Raw genomic sequence first — 19,300 nt, forward strand, 5'->3', positions numbered from 1 at the left:
TTCCCTGAGAAAATAGTGACTTTAGAGACCATTCTGGTTAAAAACAAATATACTTTATAGACCTTCCGTTGAAAATAGACCGAGTCTCTAAAAAACCAGCCCTACCCAAGGGATCTATAGAATCGTATAAAATACCCGGTTTTTTTTTCAAATGTATTTCGTTGAGAAGGATTTAATAAACATGTTCAATCTTTTTGAGGATCTTTATTGTTTAATAATCAACATTTCCACATTACTCTTTGAATTCAATGGCTCGTAAAAATCAATTGTTGCGATTCTTTCTATTTGGGTTGTCTTGCAGATATTGAGCTAGAATATTACGCGCATTGTAAGCGTCCCTTGGTGCATTATGCCCACGGGTTATCAAATCTGCAGTAATACTAGGCAACGGATCAGCCTGTGTACGCCATTCACCAGGAACCATGTTCCCTGCTTCGTCGTACCTGTCTGTGAAATCAGGTGAAGAATACTGGTGATCATTGTGTTTCTTCACGAAATTATGCAACACTACTATTGCTTTTACTACCTTTTCTGCTGACTCGGGAATCATACACAATGGGGATTTCAAAATCCTCCACCTTGAAACTGCTATACCGAAAGTATTCTCGATCGGACAACGTGCTTTGGATTGCCTCTTATTAAAATTTGCTTGCTGCTGTGGCAGGTTTTTTCCAGGGAATGGCCTCATCAAATTCGTTTTGAGAGGAAAAGCAGCGTCCCCGACAATAAAGTGGGGACACTCAACGGTGCTGTTCGGCAAAACAGTTGGCGGAGGTAATCCCAATTTACCAGCAAGCAATAGTTTTCCGAATTCGCTAGAGGCAAATACACTACCATCTGAGTTACCACCATATGCTCCTATGTCTACCGCCAAAAAATTATAATCAGCATCGCATATTGCCATCAGCACAATGGAATGTTGCTTTTTATAATTATAAAACAGCGATCCAGCGTTTGGTGGGCACTGTATTACAATATGTTTCCCATCAACCGCACCACAGCAATTTGGGAAATCCCATCGATCGTAGAATCCTCTACTGCACTGAGCCCAGGTCGCTTCTGATAACATGGGCAAATAGGTCTCAGACATAACGTCCCATATCACTTTGGTGACTTCCTGGGTGATTGTCGCACGGTCGAGACACCCATCCTAAACAATCTGGATAGGGTGAAGTGATTTGATCCATGTGCCAAATACCTGTAATTTTTGCAAATACGAATATTGATTTATTATCAAATATTTATTTACAGAAATTGAAAATACTTACATCAATGTCAGAAACAACCGACATTCCGGATTAATCGGTTTCCTTATGGAAAACTTTTCCAGATGTGGCTTCACAATTTCCAAAAGCATGGCAAAAATATCTGGAGTCATTCTCACAGATTTGACAAAAAACTCAGGGTCTCGTTGCTTCATCAAATCAAAAGCAGTTTCATAATATCCTTGAAAAGAAACATTGCTTAGGAAAAAATTGATTATATGAAACAGTGTGTAAAGAAATATTTACCTTCGGTCTCCCGGTTCTGATTGGAAGGTCTTACCCACCACCGACGCCGTGATGGTTCCGTTGAAGAAATAGCATTCTTCAACTCATTCAACTCCGCCACAACTTATACTATTTTAATAATATTCGTAATATGCTCCATTTTCGAAAATTGATGTAAAAATTAATAAAAACAATTCCACACGAAACTTAAAAAAAAACGCCTCGAAGTAAACACCAAAATCGCCAGCAGCTATGAATAACAACAAAACAGACATAATCATTGTGGGTTAGCGAACGGCAAAGCGGGAACGGCATAGTTTTAGTACATGCCGTGTTTGCCGTCGTTGCCGTTCTTTCCGTTTTGCCGTTCACATTGTGTTCAGGCCTTTATACTGTTCCCTCGTTCGAGCAATATGGGTCTGCGGTCTGGAGTCCGAACTACAACAACAGATGCGAGCGAATCGAATCAGTTCAACGGAGATTTCTTCGTTTTGCACTTCGGAGGCTACCTTGGAGAGACCCTTTACGCCTTCCTAGTTACGAGAGCCGCTGCCAACTGATCGACTTGCAACCTTTGCGAATTCGAAGAGACGTTTGTAGAGCTTTAACCGTCGTCGATACTCTAAACGGAAGAATCGATTGCGAAGCTATCCTGCAACAAATGCATCTGAACGTGCAACCTCGTCCACTGCGGAATAGTTCGATGATGAGGCTTCCATTTCGTCGCACCAATTATGGATTGAGCAATGCTGTTCATGGTCTGCAACGTGTTTTTAATCGTGTGGCGTCGATCTTCGATTTCCATCTGACACGAAATATGCTTCGTCGTAAATTTTCTAGTTTTTTCGCTGGCCGGAGGGACTGAAGACATATTTTAAGTTTGAAATGTTTTACGATCTTGACTTTTTTATATTCAATGTTTTGCCATGTTTGTTTTGTTATATAATATGTATTTTTGTTTTTATTTTTAATATCATTGGGACTATACATAGTCTGTTGATGTAAACCTAAATAAATAAATTAACTATTGACACATTATTTTGAATTTTATATTTTTTCCTCAATATTCTGCGGATTCTATAGCGTGTCATAAATCTAACCCTGTACATTTAACAGAATTTAATTAAATTATGTTATGAATTTTTTAGAAGCATTTGAAAATTGACTTCCTATGCTTTGCCATGTAAAGAAATCGGAGCTTCACGCATAGGGTCAACTGTGATAATTGCCTTCGTCATCGCGAATTGCAAGCATGAGAATGAGCATGAGCATGAATGACCGCCCGCAGTTGCCACTCCGTTTTTTTTTTGCAAGAACAGCTGTACTTACACATGGAACCAACAGATGCTACTCAGGATCAGTAGCATCATCAATGTGTAGGTACTGGTGCTCTTATTATTATAACAAACAATAACGGTGCCGGCTGCGTTCGAATTCAGGTCAATTAGTGGATATGACGAAATGGTTGACGTGATACTTGCTTTATGGAGGCTTAGGAATCCTCTGCACTTCAACAAGCAAAAACTGTGAGCTTGGATATGGAAAAGGATTCGTTTTGGTAAACGATAGAGATATAATTTGAAATTAATACGTGAGCATGTACACGGATGAATGATACCGATAGTGTGGCTACTATGCGAACCTGACACGATCCTGATTTCGTTGCTCGCTGCACAGGAGCATGCTATAGATTCAACGGATCAAGCACTACTCTGTAGCAGGAAAAAAGCGACTTTAGAGACCGTTTTGGTCATAATAGACACTTTAGAGACCATCCGTTATATAGAGACATTTAAGAGACTTGCATTAAGAGACCAAGTCTTTTAAAAAAGGCCAGGTACCAGCCCTGACCAAAAAGTACTCATATGATTCAAGTAGGTATCGATATCTTAATGGTATATTTCTTACCTCGTGCTTCTCCAAAGTGGGTGATTTCAACATTTGGCTAAATTTAGAATATTGTGACACCACGGGCAGTGGCGAATCCGGCAGTGCTTCCTCCTGCGGTTCTGCTGCGGAAATTCTGCTATCTACTCTACTATTATCTACCGTGTTGCTACTGCTGCTATCACGTGGCAAGTCCTCTCTGGCTGACAAGGTACCACTGGAGCTGGACGATTCCACCACGAAGGTTGCCAGGGATGCCGAGGGCACCGGTGACGGCGAAATTCTGGACACCGACGTTTCGAACGATAAGGCCGGTGATGGGGTTGTTGAGGAGGACGAGGCCACTGGACTTGGAGCCGTGGCTTCCGTTGTGGCTACGGACGTGATTGAGGATTGTGTCGGGATTGGCGCCAGCTCGGTCATCGCCGTTGTGGAGGAGGATGAGGAGGACGACGACGAAGAAAGCGGTGCCGTTGAGGCTTCGGGTGTGATGGATTTCTCCGCCTTCCGGACCAGTTTGCTGGGAGACGTCACGGTCCTTGCAGCCGGAACAGCCGGAAGAGTACGGGTGATGTTGGCATTGCCGTTGGCAACGATGGCCGGCGGGGAAGTTGCGATGGGCTGTTTGGAAGCAACGATTTCCGGGCTGGAGAGTGGGGTACTTCCGGATTTGCTGCGGTTGCGGTGCCGTTCCGATGACGAGTGTCCTAAAATGAGACGGAGAGGAGTTAGAAACTGGGCAATTTTACCTCAGATGGGTGGGGTAATGGTTTGCTGACGACATCTATACAAATGGGAGCAACAAAAAAGGTTAATGTGGTGGGAATGGAGTTATCGTTTGGAGGATGAGGATGAGGTTGATCGATGATTTGATTCAAGTGTAAGAACACTAGGTTTTCCTTCATGTTCTTTTATGAATATCAAAAAAATGTTTAGGTACAAATATTTTAAACCTTCAAAACTTGAAAACCTTCCTTAGCCGAGTGGACAGAGTCCGCGGCTACAAAGCAAAGCCATTCCGAAGGTGTCTGGGTTCGATTCCTGGTCCGTCCAGGATCTTTTCGTAAAGGAAATTTCCTTGACTTCCCTGGGCATAGAGTATCATCGTACCTGCCACACGATATACGAATGCGAAAACGGAACTTTGGCATAGAAAGCTCTCAGTTAATAACTGTGGAAGTGCTCATAAGAACACTAAGCTGAGAAGCAGGGTTTGTCCCAGTGAGGACGTTAATGCCAGCAAGAAGAAAACTTGGAAACTCCTTTTGAAGCATCTGAAGCAAAAGATACTGAGAGAAGCTACATTGAACTTTGCTATTTTTTTTTTTGTTTCGTGAGGAAGCATTTTGAAGATGTTTGGAAAGCTTGCCGATTGCTATCTTGAAGTTCCGATTTCGAATTTTACCTAGAAATAATATTAAAAAAAAAAAAAACTCTTCCAGTAAAGTTTTTAACCTTCGGGCTGTCGCGCTGTTGTACTTTGTATAATAGCTGTGATTTATATGATATCATTTTATAACAAAGATATATATCGACACCAAACCAAAATATATTCCTCAAGAACCTTTTTAAGAACAATACTCAACAGTTTTTGTTTACAGTATGGCCCTTTATAATACGGTAAAATCAACAAATGTACTTAGAAGTCGCATAATAATGAACGCTCCATATCGACGGGGATGAATCAGCCTCGGGCTGAATTTCCCAATAATAAAGAGTCAATCAATCAATACAGTTCGAGTAGACTAAAATTTAAAATCGATATATATCTCAAAATTGGGTCTTCAGTGAAGTTGTTCTGGACTGCTAGGTTGCTCTAGGGTGCATATAACTTTTATTTTTGTTTTGCAGATATCTCAGGAGCCTGTCCATTTAGAAAGATGGCGTTTTCGACAAAGTTGTTAAGTAGCTCAAAGTCTAACATTAATTGAGCCAAGAAACTCTGCCAGGCGGCGCCGAAGTCGGCATCCTTCTAAATTTTCAGGATCCTAAGATATCTCCAAAACAAAATTTCCATGCTCACTAGCGCCGCCTGGTGATGAAATCTCAAATTTCTTGGCTCAAATAGCCCTTTTAAGCTTTATTTTTTTAAAGCTACCGAAAAACTTTGCCGAAGAAGCCATTTTTCCAAGTGGTCAGGCTACTGGGATTTTTGCAAAATAAAACTTTCAGGCACACTAGCTCCGCCTACTGGAGAATTCCGAAACTGAATAACCACCGCATGTCAGCCCTTGATCTCCTAAACAACTTCGTCGAAGATGGCTTTTCTATATTTAATCTAGACCCGAGGTAGGTATTTCATATTGAACATGAAAAACCAAACATGTTGTACATAGTACAAAGCGCGAATACTCGCGTAACAAAAATTCGCGCGACAACTAAAATGTTAAGCTGTGAGGCAAGTGAGAATCTGGAGTAAGTGGGACGTTCCGTCATAGCTCACTTTGGAAAAGTTTTTCATGGGGGTATTTTTCTGGAATGTTGAAGATACAATGACAAGGTATGTATTAAGTACAAAAAATATTGTTATTTTTATTACCATGTGGTTCATGTAACGCGATGTTACAGTTATCAATTCAGCGCCATTTTCAACTTGCATGAAAATTGTGATACGTTTCACGTCTTGCATTGACACGCAAAAAAATAAATGTGTTCTAAATCGAATATCCATCAGTAAGCAACAATTTTAAGTATCATTACAAGCTTCTAAAGATGAACCGGTATTTTGTTATCATTTCATATGAAATTTTTGATGGTCTAACTTACCTCAGAATATCTTTATACCCGGGGTAAGTGGGACTTATCAAAACAAGCACCAGAATCAAAACTTTTCCTACACGTATCAAACATTTTCTTACAGAGTAGCATTACACATTCAAACAAATGATTATTATCAAAAAAGATCAATCTTAAATTACGTAATTGCATAAAAGGTAGAACAAATGTGTAATTCTTCTTTATTTTTAATTTAATTTTTATTTTTGAAATACGAATTCTAAATTGAACAAAGACAGAGATGAAATTTGAAATGCATCATGACAACGATTACTTTTCTATTTTAATTGAACTTCATTTGTTATTTATTCCAAATTTAGTAGTAACGGAAAACAATTCCACCACATTAAGTGGTTTTCAGCCATGCATATAAGTAATAACAGAACATATTTATAATTTCAATTATTGAATTATTGAAAGTTTATGTGCTACTTTTAATTAATAACTTATAAATCTTATATTTTGAACAAGTTTTACTCCTTCTTACGCTTATATTCAGGAATTTTCAGTTAATATTAAGTGCGATGTGATACTCTATTAAACAAACGTTTTCTTCCTAAAGCGTTACGTAATTTATGGTTGATCCCTTATGTCCATCAAAAATGTACTCAAAATTAAAAATCTACGATTTATCAATCCTATTATTGTAATGGTTGACCTACTGATATGGACTGACGCATGAAACTGGATGTGTCCCTCTTGCCCCGTTTAGCGAGGTAACGGCGTCTAATGGCTCATTCTAAAACTTTCACTATTTCGAAATTATTCGATCAAATTCATGCAAACACTAGCAAATATGTTGCCAAAATGTGATTGTGCTGTTGGATTTGAGAAATATTGATATTTGAAAATTTTATTGAACAATTTGTTTGAGCTATCGTTTTTTTATGTCCCACTTGCCCCCGAGTACCTTACTTTTTGAATTATCTGAAGCTGTTAAGCTCTTTGAAGATTCTGAGAGTATTATTTGGAAACTGCTGAGAAGCTTTTTGAAGCTTATGTGAGAAGCTCTTCGAAGCTTCTGTGAGAAGCTATTTGAGCGTCTGAGTAAAGATCTTGGAGTCTTCTGATTGAAATTCTTTGAAGCTTCTTAGGGATCTTCATCTTCATGAAGTTTTCGAAAGAATGATATTCCTGTGAGAAGATTTCAGAACTTTCTGAGAGAAGCTTATGAAATCGTGGAAGTTTTGTAGAGTGTTTTGTAGCTTTGTTGAAGTTTTTGAGAAAAGCTCTTTGAAGATTAAAAAAAAAACTCTCCAAAGCTTTTAAGACAAGTGCGTAAAGTATATTTGGTAAGCTTATTGAAGCTTTTAAGAGAACTTTTCTTGAGCTTTTGAGTTAAGCTTTCTGAAGTTTCATAGAGCACCTACATAAAGTTTTTGAGAGACTCTTGATGATGTTTTTGAGAGAAGCGCTTCAAAGCTTTTTAATGCTTACAGAAAACATTTTTACAGTTCCTGGGAAAATTTTTTTAAAAATTTTTATATAAAAAACTATTTCGAAATGGTGGGAAATCCTAGAAGTTGGTATCTCAGAAAAACTTTTGGAAGAATCTTTTTGGAAAAGCTTTCAGACACTTCTTAGTAAAGGTTCTGAGACAAGCTCTACAAAGTTTTATAAAGATTAGGTTTTTTTTATTGATGCTTCCGCGAGAAGCTCTGTTATGCCTCTGCGAAAAACTTTAATGTTTTCTGAGAAGTTATTCAGAAACTTCAGATAAAAGTTTTGCAGCTTCTGAAGCACCAGGGAAAAGCTTTCTAAAACATCTGCATAAGCTCTTTGAAACTTCTGAGAGAGGTTCCTTGAAGCTTCTAAGAAAAGCTTTTTAAGGTAAGTTTTTTTAGCTTCAAAGTGAAACATCTTGTTGTTTTTGAGATATTCTTAAAGCTTCTGAGAAATTCTTCGAAATTACCAAGGAAAAGTTCTTTGAAACTACTGAATGCTCTTTGGAGTTTTTGAGAGAAGCTTTTTGAAGCTTTCGAGAGAAGTTTTCCAAAGCTTCTGAAATTTTTTTGAAGTTTCTAGGAGAACCACTTTGAAACTTCCTAGAGAAGTGCTTTCACGTTTCTGAAAGAAGTTCGTTTCAGCTATTTAGTTCAGCTATTTGGAGCTTCTGAGAACAGTTATGTGAAACTTTGTAAAGCTTCTGAGCGAAGCTTTCTAGTAAAGCTCTTTGAAGCATCTGAGAGAAGATTTGTGAAGCTTGTGAGAGAAGCCTTTGGAAGCTACTGAGAGAAGTCTTTTGAATCGTCTAGATGAAACTTATTGAAGCTTCTGAGAGAAACTGTTTGAAAAATTGAAGGAAAATTCCTTGAAGCTTCTGAGATAGGCTCTTGGGAGTTACTAAAATATGCTCTTCGGAATTTCTAAGAGAAGCTGTTTGAGATTACTGTAGAAAGTCTTCTTTGAGAAACTCTTTGACGCTTTTAAGAGAATCCCTTTGAAGCTTCTGAGGAAAGTTTTTTGAAGCTTCTGATAGAAGCTTGTTGAAGCTTCTAAGAGAAACTCATTGAAACTTCTAAGCTAAGCTCTTTTCATGAAGATTCTGGGAGAAGTTTTCAGACACTCTTCGAAACGTCTCAGAAAAGCTGATTCTATTTCAAACTTCTAGAGAATTTATTTGGAACTTCTGAAACAAGCTTTAGGAAACTTCTGAGAGAAGCTTGCTTATGATTCTGGCAGAAGTTCTTTCAAGATTATTAGAGAAGCTTTTAAAAGCTGTACTTCAGAGGTATTTGCAGCTTACTAGAAGAGTTTGTGAGAAAATTTTTGTTGTAAATTCTAAGAGCAGCTTCCTGGAACAACAGATGCAAAACATTGTTTGAAGCTTTAGAAAAGTTTCGGTAAATGCCTTCAAATACATTCAGTTTTTAACTTTCCTGGTAGTTTTTTGAAGCACTTGGAAGAATGTTTTGAATCATAGTGGAAAATTTTTGAGCGTTTTAGGATTTCTTCTGGGATTCTAGAATTCTAGAATCATCTGGGAGAATCATAAGGACGTTTTATGACGGAACAGTTTAAGATCCGACAAACAGACGTAACACTCAAATTATTTTCATTGTACGGCACAATAGCGCGCAATTGTAATGAACGGTAGTTGGCTAACGGCTCACCCGTGGCGCTTGCATCGCATTTATTCGAGTTTGACGTTTGCGCACTACCTGGTTCTCGGTTGGCCAAATGCAGTGTTTTTAGTATTGGGTGAAAATATTCGCGGGACTATGTTTTGAATCGCTTCACTAATTTTTCTAGCTGTTACGTCTGTTTGTCTGTGGTTTAAGGCTTCTAGGACAAACTTCTTGAAACATTTAGAAGAAGATACTGCTTTGTTTATCAGTTCTAGTTAGTTTTATTCTTGGAATTTAATTGGAAAGCTGTTTTGCAAGCCCTTCAAGCTTCCTAAAAATCAAAGTGAAAGTTTACGAAGCGAAAAAATCTTCGTGCAGCAATTTGAAGTCCTCATGACAAACATGTTTAAACTTGTAGAGAAGTTTGGTGGTTCGGGGGAAAGTTTGGAGTTTCCAATGTCGAATTCGTTTTTGAACCTAGGTTGGAACTGGAACAACCCGTTCTGAATCACAGTTTCAACCCAACCCGGTTCAGGTTCGACCGAACTACAATTTGCTTGACGTTGGTTTGTTTATGTGTTGATCACCGACCCAGTTCCTAAAAACGACATAAGAGAAAGTTTTTGAAGCTTCAGAAAAAAGTTTTCTCGGAATATTAAGATGAAACAGTTTGGAATCTAACTTCTAAGATTGCACCAAAACTTCATAGGCACTAACCTCGCGAAGTATGCATTTTGCCGAAATTGCCGATCAGCTAGCAAGGAATGGATCAACCAATATGTTCATTGGTCCAGAGCCATTCCTTGGCATTTCAAACTCTGCACTAAACACGGAATTGAACAACTGGTTGTTCGGTCAAATTCAATCAAATTGGAATACAGTTTCCAATGCGAATCAGTCCAAAAGGTTCGTAACAATAAACACGACACAAACACAAAACCTTATAGGTCTCAACAAAAGGGATCTCAGAACATACATCGGTCTAATAACTGGTCACTGCCCAAGCAGATACCACTTATACAAGATCGGTGTCGTCCAAAACACAAATTGCCGTTTCTGTGACGAGACGGACGAAACCTCACAACACCTTCTCTGCTCTTGCAGTGCACACATCCATCGTAGGTTCAAAATATTTGGCAAGCACTACTTACAGCCAGCTGATATTTGGAACGCATCCCCCAGGGAGGTGGTTAGCTTTATTAGGCTGATCACGCCAGATTGGGGGAACTACAACACTGCAACCTAGGACTTCTGCCCATCAATGGCAGATGGTTCAAAGTTCAGTCAAATGCGCAAAGTATTCCGGAGGCACATTTGCTACTGGAAAACATTGTGTACATAGAGTAATAGGGTATATCACAATAGTCCTAAAAAATGGACGCAGTGATCCCACACCCGACAGAAGAAGAAAGGAATGCATTTTGTAACTATAGCTTTTGATGATTTTGAAGCGGTAGTGCTTCGTGAAGCCCAAGCAGGACAGTTCGGTTTTGCGTCGTCCGATAAATTTGGCTCACGGTTTCGCGCATGTTTTCGTCGCCGGAGATTTTTTTTTTCCTGTTTTCAAGCGTCTTGCTGGGTAGTGCTTCGTGAAGCCCAAGCAGGACAGTTCGGTTTTGCGTCGTCCGATAGATTTGGCTCACGGTTTCGCGCGTGTTTTCGGCTCCTAAGATTTTTTTTTCTGTTTTGGAGCGTCTTGCTGGGTAGGTATTTGGAAGGCACAAGCAAGACGGTTTGTTTTCGGGACGCCAAGAAGTTTTGCTGTCAGTATCAGTTTTGTGTTCAGTCGAGGATGGATTACCAACTGGTGAGTTCGTTTCATTCTTGTGATAACACATATTTTCTTGAAAGCGTAACTTTTAAGTAATTTTAAAACAAACTTTGTATGGTTCGTCACTATAAGTGTCGGCATTATGTTGTTTTCTCATACAATTTCAATATACATATATTTGTCTCTTTTATACGTTATTAAAAATTATCTTTTGAATTGTTCGACATTGTGAATGTTGACGTATTTTTTAAAACTTGTACCATATCGAGACAAAATGCACAGTAATACTCATATGTAATTTTCAAACAAACTATGTATAGTTCGTCACTACAAGTGCCGGCATTATTCCTGTTTCATATAATTTAAAATATATACATGTAATTTTCAGTTTTCGTCATTAATAAAAACATCTTTTGAATAGAGTAGTGTTTGATCCTTCGACCTTGACACTTGCTCCTGCTGGGGCGGGTGATGAGGGCAGGATCAAACATATCGCGCGTCGGTAGTGAAGCGGTGAAAAAGTGATCGGTTCGTAAGTAGTGTTTGATCCTTCGACCTTGACGCTTGCTCCTGCGGGGGCGGGCGATGGGGGCAGGATCAAACTTGTCGCGCGTCGTTCGCTCAGAGAAATGAAAAAGCGCCGCGGATCGCTAGTAGTGTTTGATCTATTGATCGCGTCGCTTGCTCTTGCGTGGGCGAGTGACGAACACTTGTTCGGCGTTTAATGCGATTATCGAATTATTTCGCGAATCCGGTTAGGCGTGATTATATCATGGCTCGCATCACCAAACATTGGTGACTCCCAGATCTTTACCTTATCCCACTAACCCAATATCCTCTCCATGACAACCGTGGAGATGCAGAGGTGATCTCGGTCTCTAGTAACAACGGTAGTCACACTAACATTCCTTCCCTTCCCCGATGACCGTAAGGACGTGGCCGGCGCCGTTATTGACTTTTAAATTTGAGCTCTCGATTTGTGCACATTGAAGAATGGTAAGCTAATCCCAAGCCCCATTCATTAATTCCCTGTGCAACTTCGATTGTTCTGGTCAATCACGGAGTAGCAACTACGAATTGTACAGTCATCTATGCTTATGCTTATGCTTATGCTTATATAGCTTTTGATGATTTTGAAGCATTTTTAAGAAATTACAATATCTTGCGTAGCATTCCTAAGCTGTTCGAAGTTCATTATTGAATCTTTGTTAATCCCTGTAACTTTCGGAATAAGCTATATGGGAGTTTTGAAAGATCCGTTCTAAAACTTTAGTAAAAAGCTTTTCGAAGCTTCTGGGAGATCCCAAAATTAGATAACGAGCAAAATTTTGGAAGCAACTCGAAGCGTTTTGAAGCCTTCGAAAGGCGTTTTCAATGCTTCAGTGAGAAACTTCTTAGAGCTTCCAAGGGGATGTCTTATACAGAAGGAGAAGTCTTATACAGAAGTAATTTGAAGCTTCAGGGGAAGCTTTTTAAAACTACCTCATATGTCCAGTGAAATTTTGAAATATTCAAGGACTAAGTTCACTGAGCAAGAGCCTTCCCTAGATTTGCTCCAGGATTATAGTAAGAAGTGATTATTGTAAAATACTCGAACACAATCTGAATCATTGTGCTCAGGAATTTTGCTATCTGCGAATAAAACTGTATTGCAATTTAATGTGTATGCGTGAAATGCAATTTATGTCGTTTTCGTTTTTAAACCTGGGTTAGTGTTAACCTGACTCCAGAATAAAAAAACGTTTTCAGGTTAATTTGTCAAACCGTGTGTTGGTGTGTGTGCCATCACGCGGAGCTGTCTTGTCAAACGTTGCTTCGCTATAATATTCTTGTTCAACCTGTGTTTGCCGTTTTTACCAAGCTAACACAAAAATACAATAAATATTATAAGTATTATATTATTATGCAGTGCGGGAATAGTTATTACGCAACTGAAACCAGTGCTGTAAAGATTCATTACGCAACGCTTTCTCATTACGCAACTGTTTTAAGTTGCGTAAAGAATCATTACAAAAGAAATTCAGAAATTGTAAAATTATGGTTTATGCATTCCGATACAATTTTTGATACCGTCAAGTGATCTTCTACGAAATTGCAAAAAATGTTGTACGTAACTCGTTGCAGAACTCGATTTTTACAGCACTCGGCAAGCCTCGTATGATAAATTTACGACGCGTGCTGTAAAAATCATCATTCTGCAACTTGTTCCGTAAACTACTATTTCGTATCCGTTTCCAAAACTGCGCAAATCTCATGACAATAATTTCAGCTGTTGCTTTTTACAGGCGGAAATTTCGTCGAAACTAGAATAAAATAATTCTGTACTCAAATTGTATACAAATGCATATACCGTAATCCGGGGGCATATTGATCACATCGCAAGGCACGTTTCACAACTTTTGTTATGCCATCCTTTGGAATCTCCATAACTCGATATCCAAGAGACCATCGGCTTAAAGAATTATTGAGTTGTAGACTATAGGGACACAATCCCAAAATTAAAGGAACAAACACAGACAAACAGACGTAACACTTAGAACAAATCCTGATCAAAATCATAGTCACGATGACATGTACGCCCAATGCTAAAATCGGTGTGTTTGGCCGATGGACCAACAGATGGCGGTAGTGTGTAAACGTCAAACGCGAACAAAAACGATGCGAGCGCTGCGAGTGGTGGATTGGCCACCTACCATACAGTATTGGACAAAACATTTGCAACTTTTTCGATTTTCCATACAAAATAATCAACTTTGGTAAGCTAGATCTCAGTTATTAATGGACCGATTCGAATGAAATTTTCAAAAGGCATCAGACATAACTTGAATTTCAACATATATTTTTGAATAATTTTTCCAATCACGAGTTTAAAAGTAATAACAATTTAACTAAAGTGAAATTTTCGTCAAAAAATTCAAAACTATTTATCTCAAAATCTATTAGCCCTACACAACAACTGTATCTAGCAAACTTGTTCATCTCGTCAACATCTACAACTTTGCTGAAGATACCATCAAGCTATCACTTCAATGTATTTAGTTAAATAAATTATAAAAAATTGTCAAAAAATTCACTTTAGTTAAACCGTTACTGCTTTTGAACTCGTGATTGGAAAAATCACTCAAAAATATATGTGGAAATTCAAGTTATGTCTGATGTTCTGTGAAAATTTCATACGAATCGGTCCATAAATAACTGAGATCTAGCTTACCAAAGTTGGTCATTTTGTATGGAAAACCGAAAAAGTTGCATATGTTTTGTCCAATACTGTATATTTGAATCGGTCGTTAAAAAGGTGGTCGATGGACATCGGTGAGAGTGTGACGTCTGTTTGTCTGTGGAACAAATTTCTGTATTTCCAATACATTAATGATCACATCCTTAAGAAGGCAATATTATTTGGTAAAAGTATTTTAAAAACTATTATTTGAAAACTTTTTTTTTGTAAAATCACGTTACTTTACTGACAATCAATAATTTTATTTGTTAATGTTTTGAACTTTTATTACAACTTACAAGGATTTATTCCTCCAAACCTTCAACCACAGACAAACAGACGTCACACTCTCACCGATGTCCATCGACCACCTTTTTAACGACCGATTCAAATATATGGTAGGTGGCCAATCCACCACTCGCAGCGCTCGCATCGTTTTTGTTCGCGTTTGACGTTTACACACTACCGCCATCTGTTGGTCCATCGGCCAAACACAGCGATTTTAGCATTGGGCGTACATGTCATCGTGACTATGATTTTGATCAGGATTTGTTCTAAGTGTTACGTCTGTTTGTCTGTGCTTCAACCTCCAAACAAGAACTAGTATTTTAAAATAAATATCGAGTTATGGAGACATTTACCTCTAACGTGACAGCGACTAGTGGAGATATCGAGTTACGGGAATATCGACCTAAGTAGAGCACTATGTAAAGAAATTCGAAGTTACCGATAAATCCATCTATTTATAGCATATATCGAGTTGTGGAGAGTCGACTGTAGTTCAAAATCATCATTAGATGTTTATAAAGTAGAAAATATGACATGTCTGTGATGTTAACGAAACATTAAACAACTAATTTGTAGACGAATTCCGGCGCGTATTTTCTTCGAAAAAAAAAATTTCTTGCTGGCGAGTAATGGAAGAAAATTACTGCTCTTCGAAGAAATTGTTCGCCGGAATTTACCTACTGATCATTCCAGTGATCAATTTGACCCCGGATTACGGTACATACTACCTTTTTATCCATACCATGTAGTTCTCCACCACGTCGTTCATAAAATTGCCCACACGCTTTCGCTTAATTATATTTTTTTTTCGAAATAACTGATAAAACCAAATCTGCACCTCACTGGCAGGAGTTTCGAGTTAAATTGATTCAGATTCTGATTCAAATAATTTTACCTCGGAAGCAGCAAGCGTAACCGCAAGCACACAATTTTGCATTTTGGATGTTTTTTTGTTGGTTTGTACTGAAGAACAGTTCTTGTTGTTACAATCTTGACAATTCGTATGAAGTTGTATTGGTGAACCCAGTCATGAAACCGTGATTTATCACAGTGCGAACCTATCAGTTTTGGGGTTGGAACTAGTGCGAAACTAGGTCCAACCTGAGCGAATAAAAAAACGTTTTGACAGCAGTTAGGTTGGAACTAGTGCGAACCTAGGTTGGAACTGAACAAAAACGAATTCGACATTAGTCTTCCATGATGGATGTAGAATGTAGTACATAAAATAACAAAATATGCTAATGTTGAAAACAATTAATAAATTTACATCTCGCCATGCAACTAAATTTAATACAAAGAAATCTACTTCAAAAACGACATCTACAACATCAACAGTACATTAAATGACACACATTTAATTAGAACTAGTTAAAAAAAAACATTGATGAAATTTAAAATGAATCGATACAAAACATCGCATTTGCAACTGAAAAGAAATCTCATCTCACAAGGGTTAGGAAATCATCATAACGCGCACAACAATGACCAGCACCTGACTCCGCATATGTTCCCATTCTCGGATGGATACTCACGTGTCTCGGTGGATTCCTCGTGCAGGGCCCGGTTCAGGTTCGACTTCCTCCTGGCCGACTTGTCCCGCTCGCCTTCCGTTCCGTTGCTCCTCCTGACCGGACTCAGCCCACCCATGTCCTTCTCGAGGCCCACCAGGGGCTTTCTCATTCCGGACTTCATGGTGGAGGTTCGCATCCTTGGGGACGGCGGAGATTCCAGACTGCTGCCGTAGGACTCGATGATGGAATTAAGTTGGGGAGGTCGTCGCTGCAGGATCGGAATCCCTTCCCCTTGGTTGGCCCCCGGTTCAGTGGTCGAAGAAGGGATTCGTTGCAAAAAAGCCTCCCCACCACTGGCCGTTTTTGATGTTATCGTCGTCGTGTGGATGGGTTCGGGATTGTTATTGGTGTTAGTGGGAGTATTCCCATTCAGCAGATCATTTCCGTTATCGGAGGCAGGGTTAGTTAGGGTGATGGGCTTTGGCGCCTTTTTGCTGTTGCGATTAATGTCGGCGTTCCCCAGTTTGAGAATGGTTTCGGTAGTCTCCTTCAGTTTCTGCTTCATACTGACGGCAGTTATTGTGGGAACGAGTCTCGGTTTCGGCACGGGATCACGTATTTTGGCCGACGTCAATGCTGCTCGGTTTCCGGTATTCATCGTTGGCGAGATGCGATTCGAAAGGCCGATGATATTGTTATTGTTCGGCGAAAGCAGTTTCCGAATCCGAACACTGGATGGCGCTGCGAACGCCGAAGCTTTCAAGCGTTGCTGCTGGTGGGCGTCTTCGCCGTTGGGTGAAACGACGCCTGTTCCGACGCCAGCTGATAAAAAGCACACGAGTATTGGTGCGCGCGCGGTATCACAGTGTGCGATGTACACAAATCGTCAGCACGCAACACGCACACAAACGTAGTCGGACACGTGGTGATGGTGTTGGTTCAATAGGCGGTACAGTGAGTGTGTGTAAGTGAGAAGGTTTTGGTGGTGGTGTTGGTAAGCGTGTTTCCCGTTGTTTATATTTTGATATCGGCACACGTTTCGACGGAGAGCGGAGAGCGAGAATAAACAGAGAGAGATCGGATGGAAAAACGAATCATGGTTAGTGCTTACTGATTGAGCGGGAGAAATTTGCAAGGGGGGGCTGTGGGTGGTGGGCACACACTCTTTCACTACTGGGGGGGATAAGAACACCATCAATATCGGTAGAAGCAACACACGCGGTACAGGATAGAATAGAGAGAGCTAGAGATAAGGGACTACCACAACCGTTAAATTACAGTCCATACAGTCAGCAAGCTATCAACAGAGAATACGGAAAATGTGGGCTATCCAGCACCAAGAACATGTAGAAGTTAAGGTTGAAACATATTTACAACAGAGGGTAAACAGCGGAAAGGAAAATTAATTATTTTGCGAGCTTCGTTCCACCGATCATAATAATTACCTATAATACTAAATATTTACATGGAAGCCATAAACACCTGTAAAGCTAATAGCATAGCAATTTAAGCCTAATTTGCCATAGGTTGAGCCAGCATCTCTTATCTTCCAGTAGAACTGCTATTTCAAGTAATCCACTTTTTGTTAGTATCAGATAAACCATATTTCCGTTCAAACTACAAAGAAACCAGCCATGGGGCGAAATGTCGAACATCAAGTTACAATTACGTACAGTGAGAGGCAAAATAAAGTGCCCACCTTACCAGTTTTCGAATTTCTCTCATTGATTTGGTTCAAATTAAAGTTAACACACCTAAATCTTTTGTGATATTTTATTTTTGATGTTCTTTTAAAGTTGCACTTACGAAATTTTGATTAAAAAAAGAATTTTACTTAAAGAAAAAGAAAATCAATTTGTATTGAAAAAAAAGTAGTGACAAAAATAAGTGCCCACTTCCTTCTTGGCCCCAGAAAAGATGATTTAAGAAAAATAAAAAGCAATTTAATAGTTAATGTGTCCTCCTTTGGCCTTAAGGACTTGCTGGAGGCTCTTCGGCATGCTTTTCACCAGGTTTTGTAGGTGTTGTGGATCTAGTTCTTCCCAGGCGCGCTCCAAGGCTTCAAAATAATTATTTTTGTTGGTAACACCAGTTTTTTCAACCCTAGCATCGAGAATCGCCCACAAATTCTCGATGGGGTTGAGGTCTGGGCTTTGTGGAGGCCATTCCAGCGGTTTAATCCGACAAGACCGGAAGAAAGACTTGGTCTTCTTTCCAGTATGCTTCGGGTCGTTGTTCTAGAGAAATATGAATTTCTCTTCAAGGCCCGTCTGGATCAGCGAAACCTCCAGATTTTCCAGCAAGATGTTAATGTAGGAATCTGCCGTCATTATTCCGTCGATTTTCACGACGCTTCCTACTCCACTCCATGAAAAACACCCCCAGACCATCACATTTCATCACATCACACTTCCATGCGTCACCGTTCCTTGGATGTGGCGCTCCTGAAGCTCGAGCTGTCTAACCGAGAGCGGCGGGCTCGTGTGTGATGCAGAGCACCACATCCAAGGAACGGTGAAGCATGGAGGAGGAAATGTGATGGTCTGGGGGTGTTTTTCATGGAGTGGAGTAGGAAACCTCGTGAAAATCGACGGAATAATGATGGCAGATTCCTACATTAACATCTTGCTGGAAAATCTGGAGGTTTCGCTGATCCAGACGGGCCTTGAAGAGAAATTCATATTTCTCTAGAACAACGACCCGAAGCATACTGGAAAGAAGACCAAGTCTTTTTTCCGGTCTTGTCGGATTAAACCGCTGGAATGGCCTCCACAAAGCCCAGACCTCAACCCCATCGAGAATTTGTGGGCGATTCTCGATGCCAGGGTTGAAAAAACTGGTGTTACCAACAAAAATAATTATTTTGAAGCCTTGGAGCGCGCCTGGGAAGAACTAGATCCCCAACACCTACAAAACCTGGTGAAAAGCATGCCGAAGAGCCTCCAGCAAGTCCTTAAGGCCAAAGGAGGACACATTAACTATTAAATTGCATTTTATTTTTCTTAAATCATCTTTTCTGGGGCCAAGAAGGAAGTGGGCACTTATTTTTGTCACTACTTTTTTTTCAATACAAATTGATTTTCTTTTTCTTTAAGTAAAATTCTTTTTTTTATCAAAATTTCGTAAGTGCAACTTTAAAAGAACATCAAAAATAAAATATCACAAAAGATTTAGGTGTGTTAACTTTAATTTGAACCAAATCAATGAGAGAAATTCGAAAACTGGTAAGGTGGGCACTTTATTTTGCCTCTCACTGTATAAAGGCTTGGGTGCTTTACTGCTCATAATCGCAT

General features: G+C 39.4%; 1 protein-coding gene and 1 long non-coding RNA gene across 16 annotated transcripts in view; both read right to left on the minus strand.

Annotated features, from left to right (window-relative positions):
* Positions 1 to 19,300, minus strand: part of LOC5577073 (supervillin) — a 953,578-nt gene that overhangs the window by 327,871 nt on the left and 606,407 nt on the right. For 14 of the 15 annotated variants that reach the window (XM_021840691.1, XM_021840690.1, XM_021840689.1 and 11 more), the window contains 2 exons: positions 16,029 to 16,829; positions 3,399 to 4,084 (listed from right to left, as the gene is read on the minus strand). In XM_021840691.1, the coding sequence (XP_021696383.1) occupies positions 3,399 to 4,084; positions 16,029 to 16,829 (1,487 nt within the window). The remainder of the gene's footprint in view (positions 1 to 3,398; positions 4,085 to 16,028; positions 16,830 to 19,300) is intronic. The other variant, XM_021840692.1, reaches the window with a different exon arrangement.
* Positions 533 to 1,688, minus strand: LOC110675499. Its single transcript, XR_002499545.1, has 3 exons — positions 1,512 to 1,688; positions 1,269 to 1,446; positions 533 to 1,198 (listed from the first exon to the last, which is right to left on the minus strand). It is a non-coding gene; the product is annotated as an uncharacterized LOC110675499 (long non-coding RNA).

Source organism: Aedes aegypti, chromosome 2 (assembly GCF_002204515.2).
Source record: "Aedes aegypti strain LVP_AGWG chromosome 2, AaegL5.0 Primary Assembly, whole genome shotgun sequence".
NCBI lineage: Eukaryota > Metazoa > Arthropoda > Insecta > Diptera > Culicidae > Aedes > Aedes aegypti.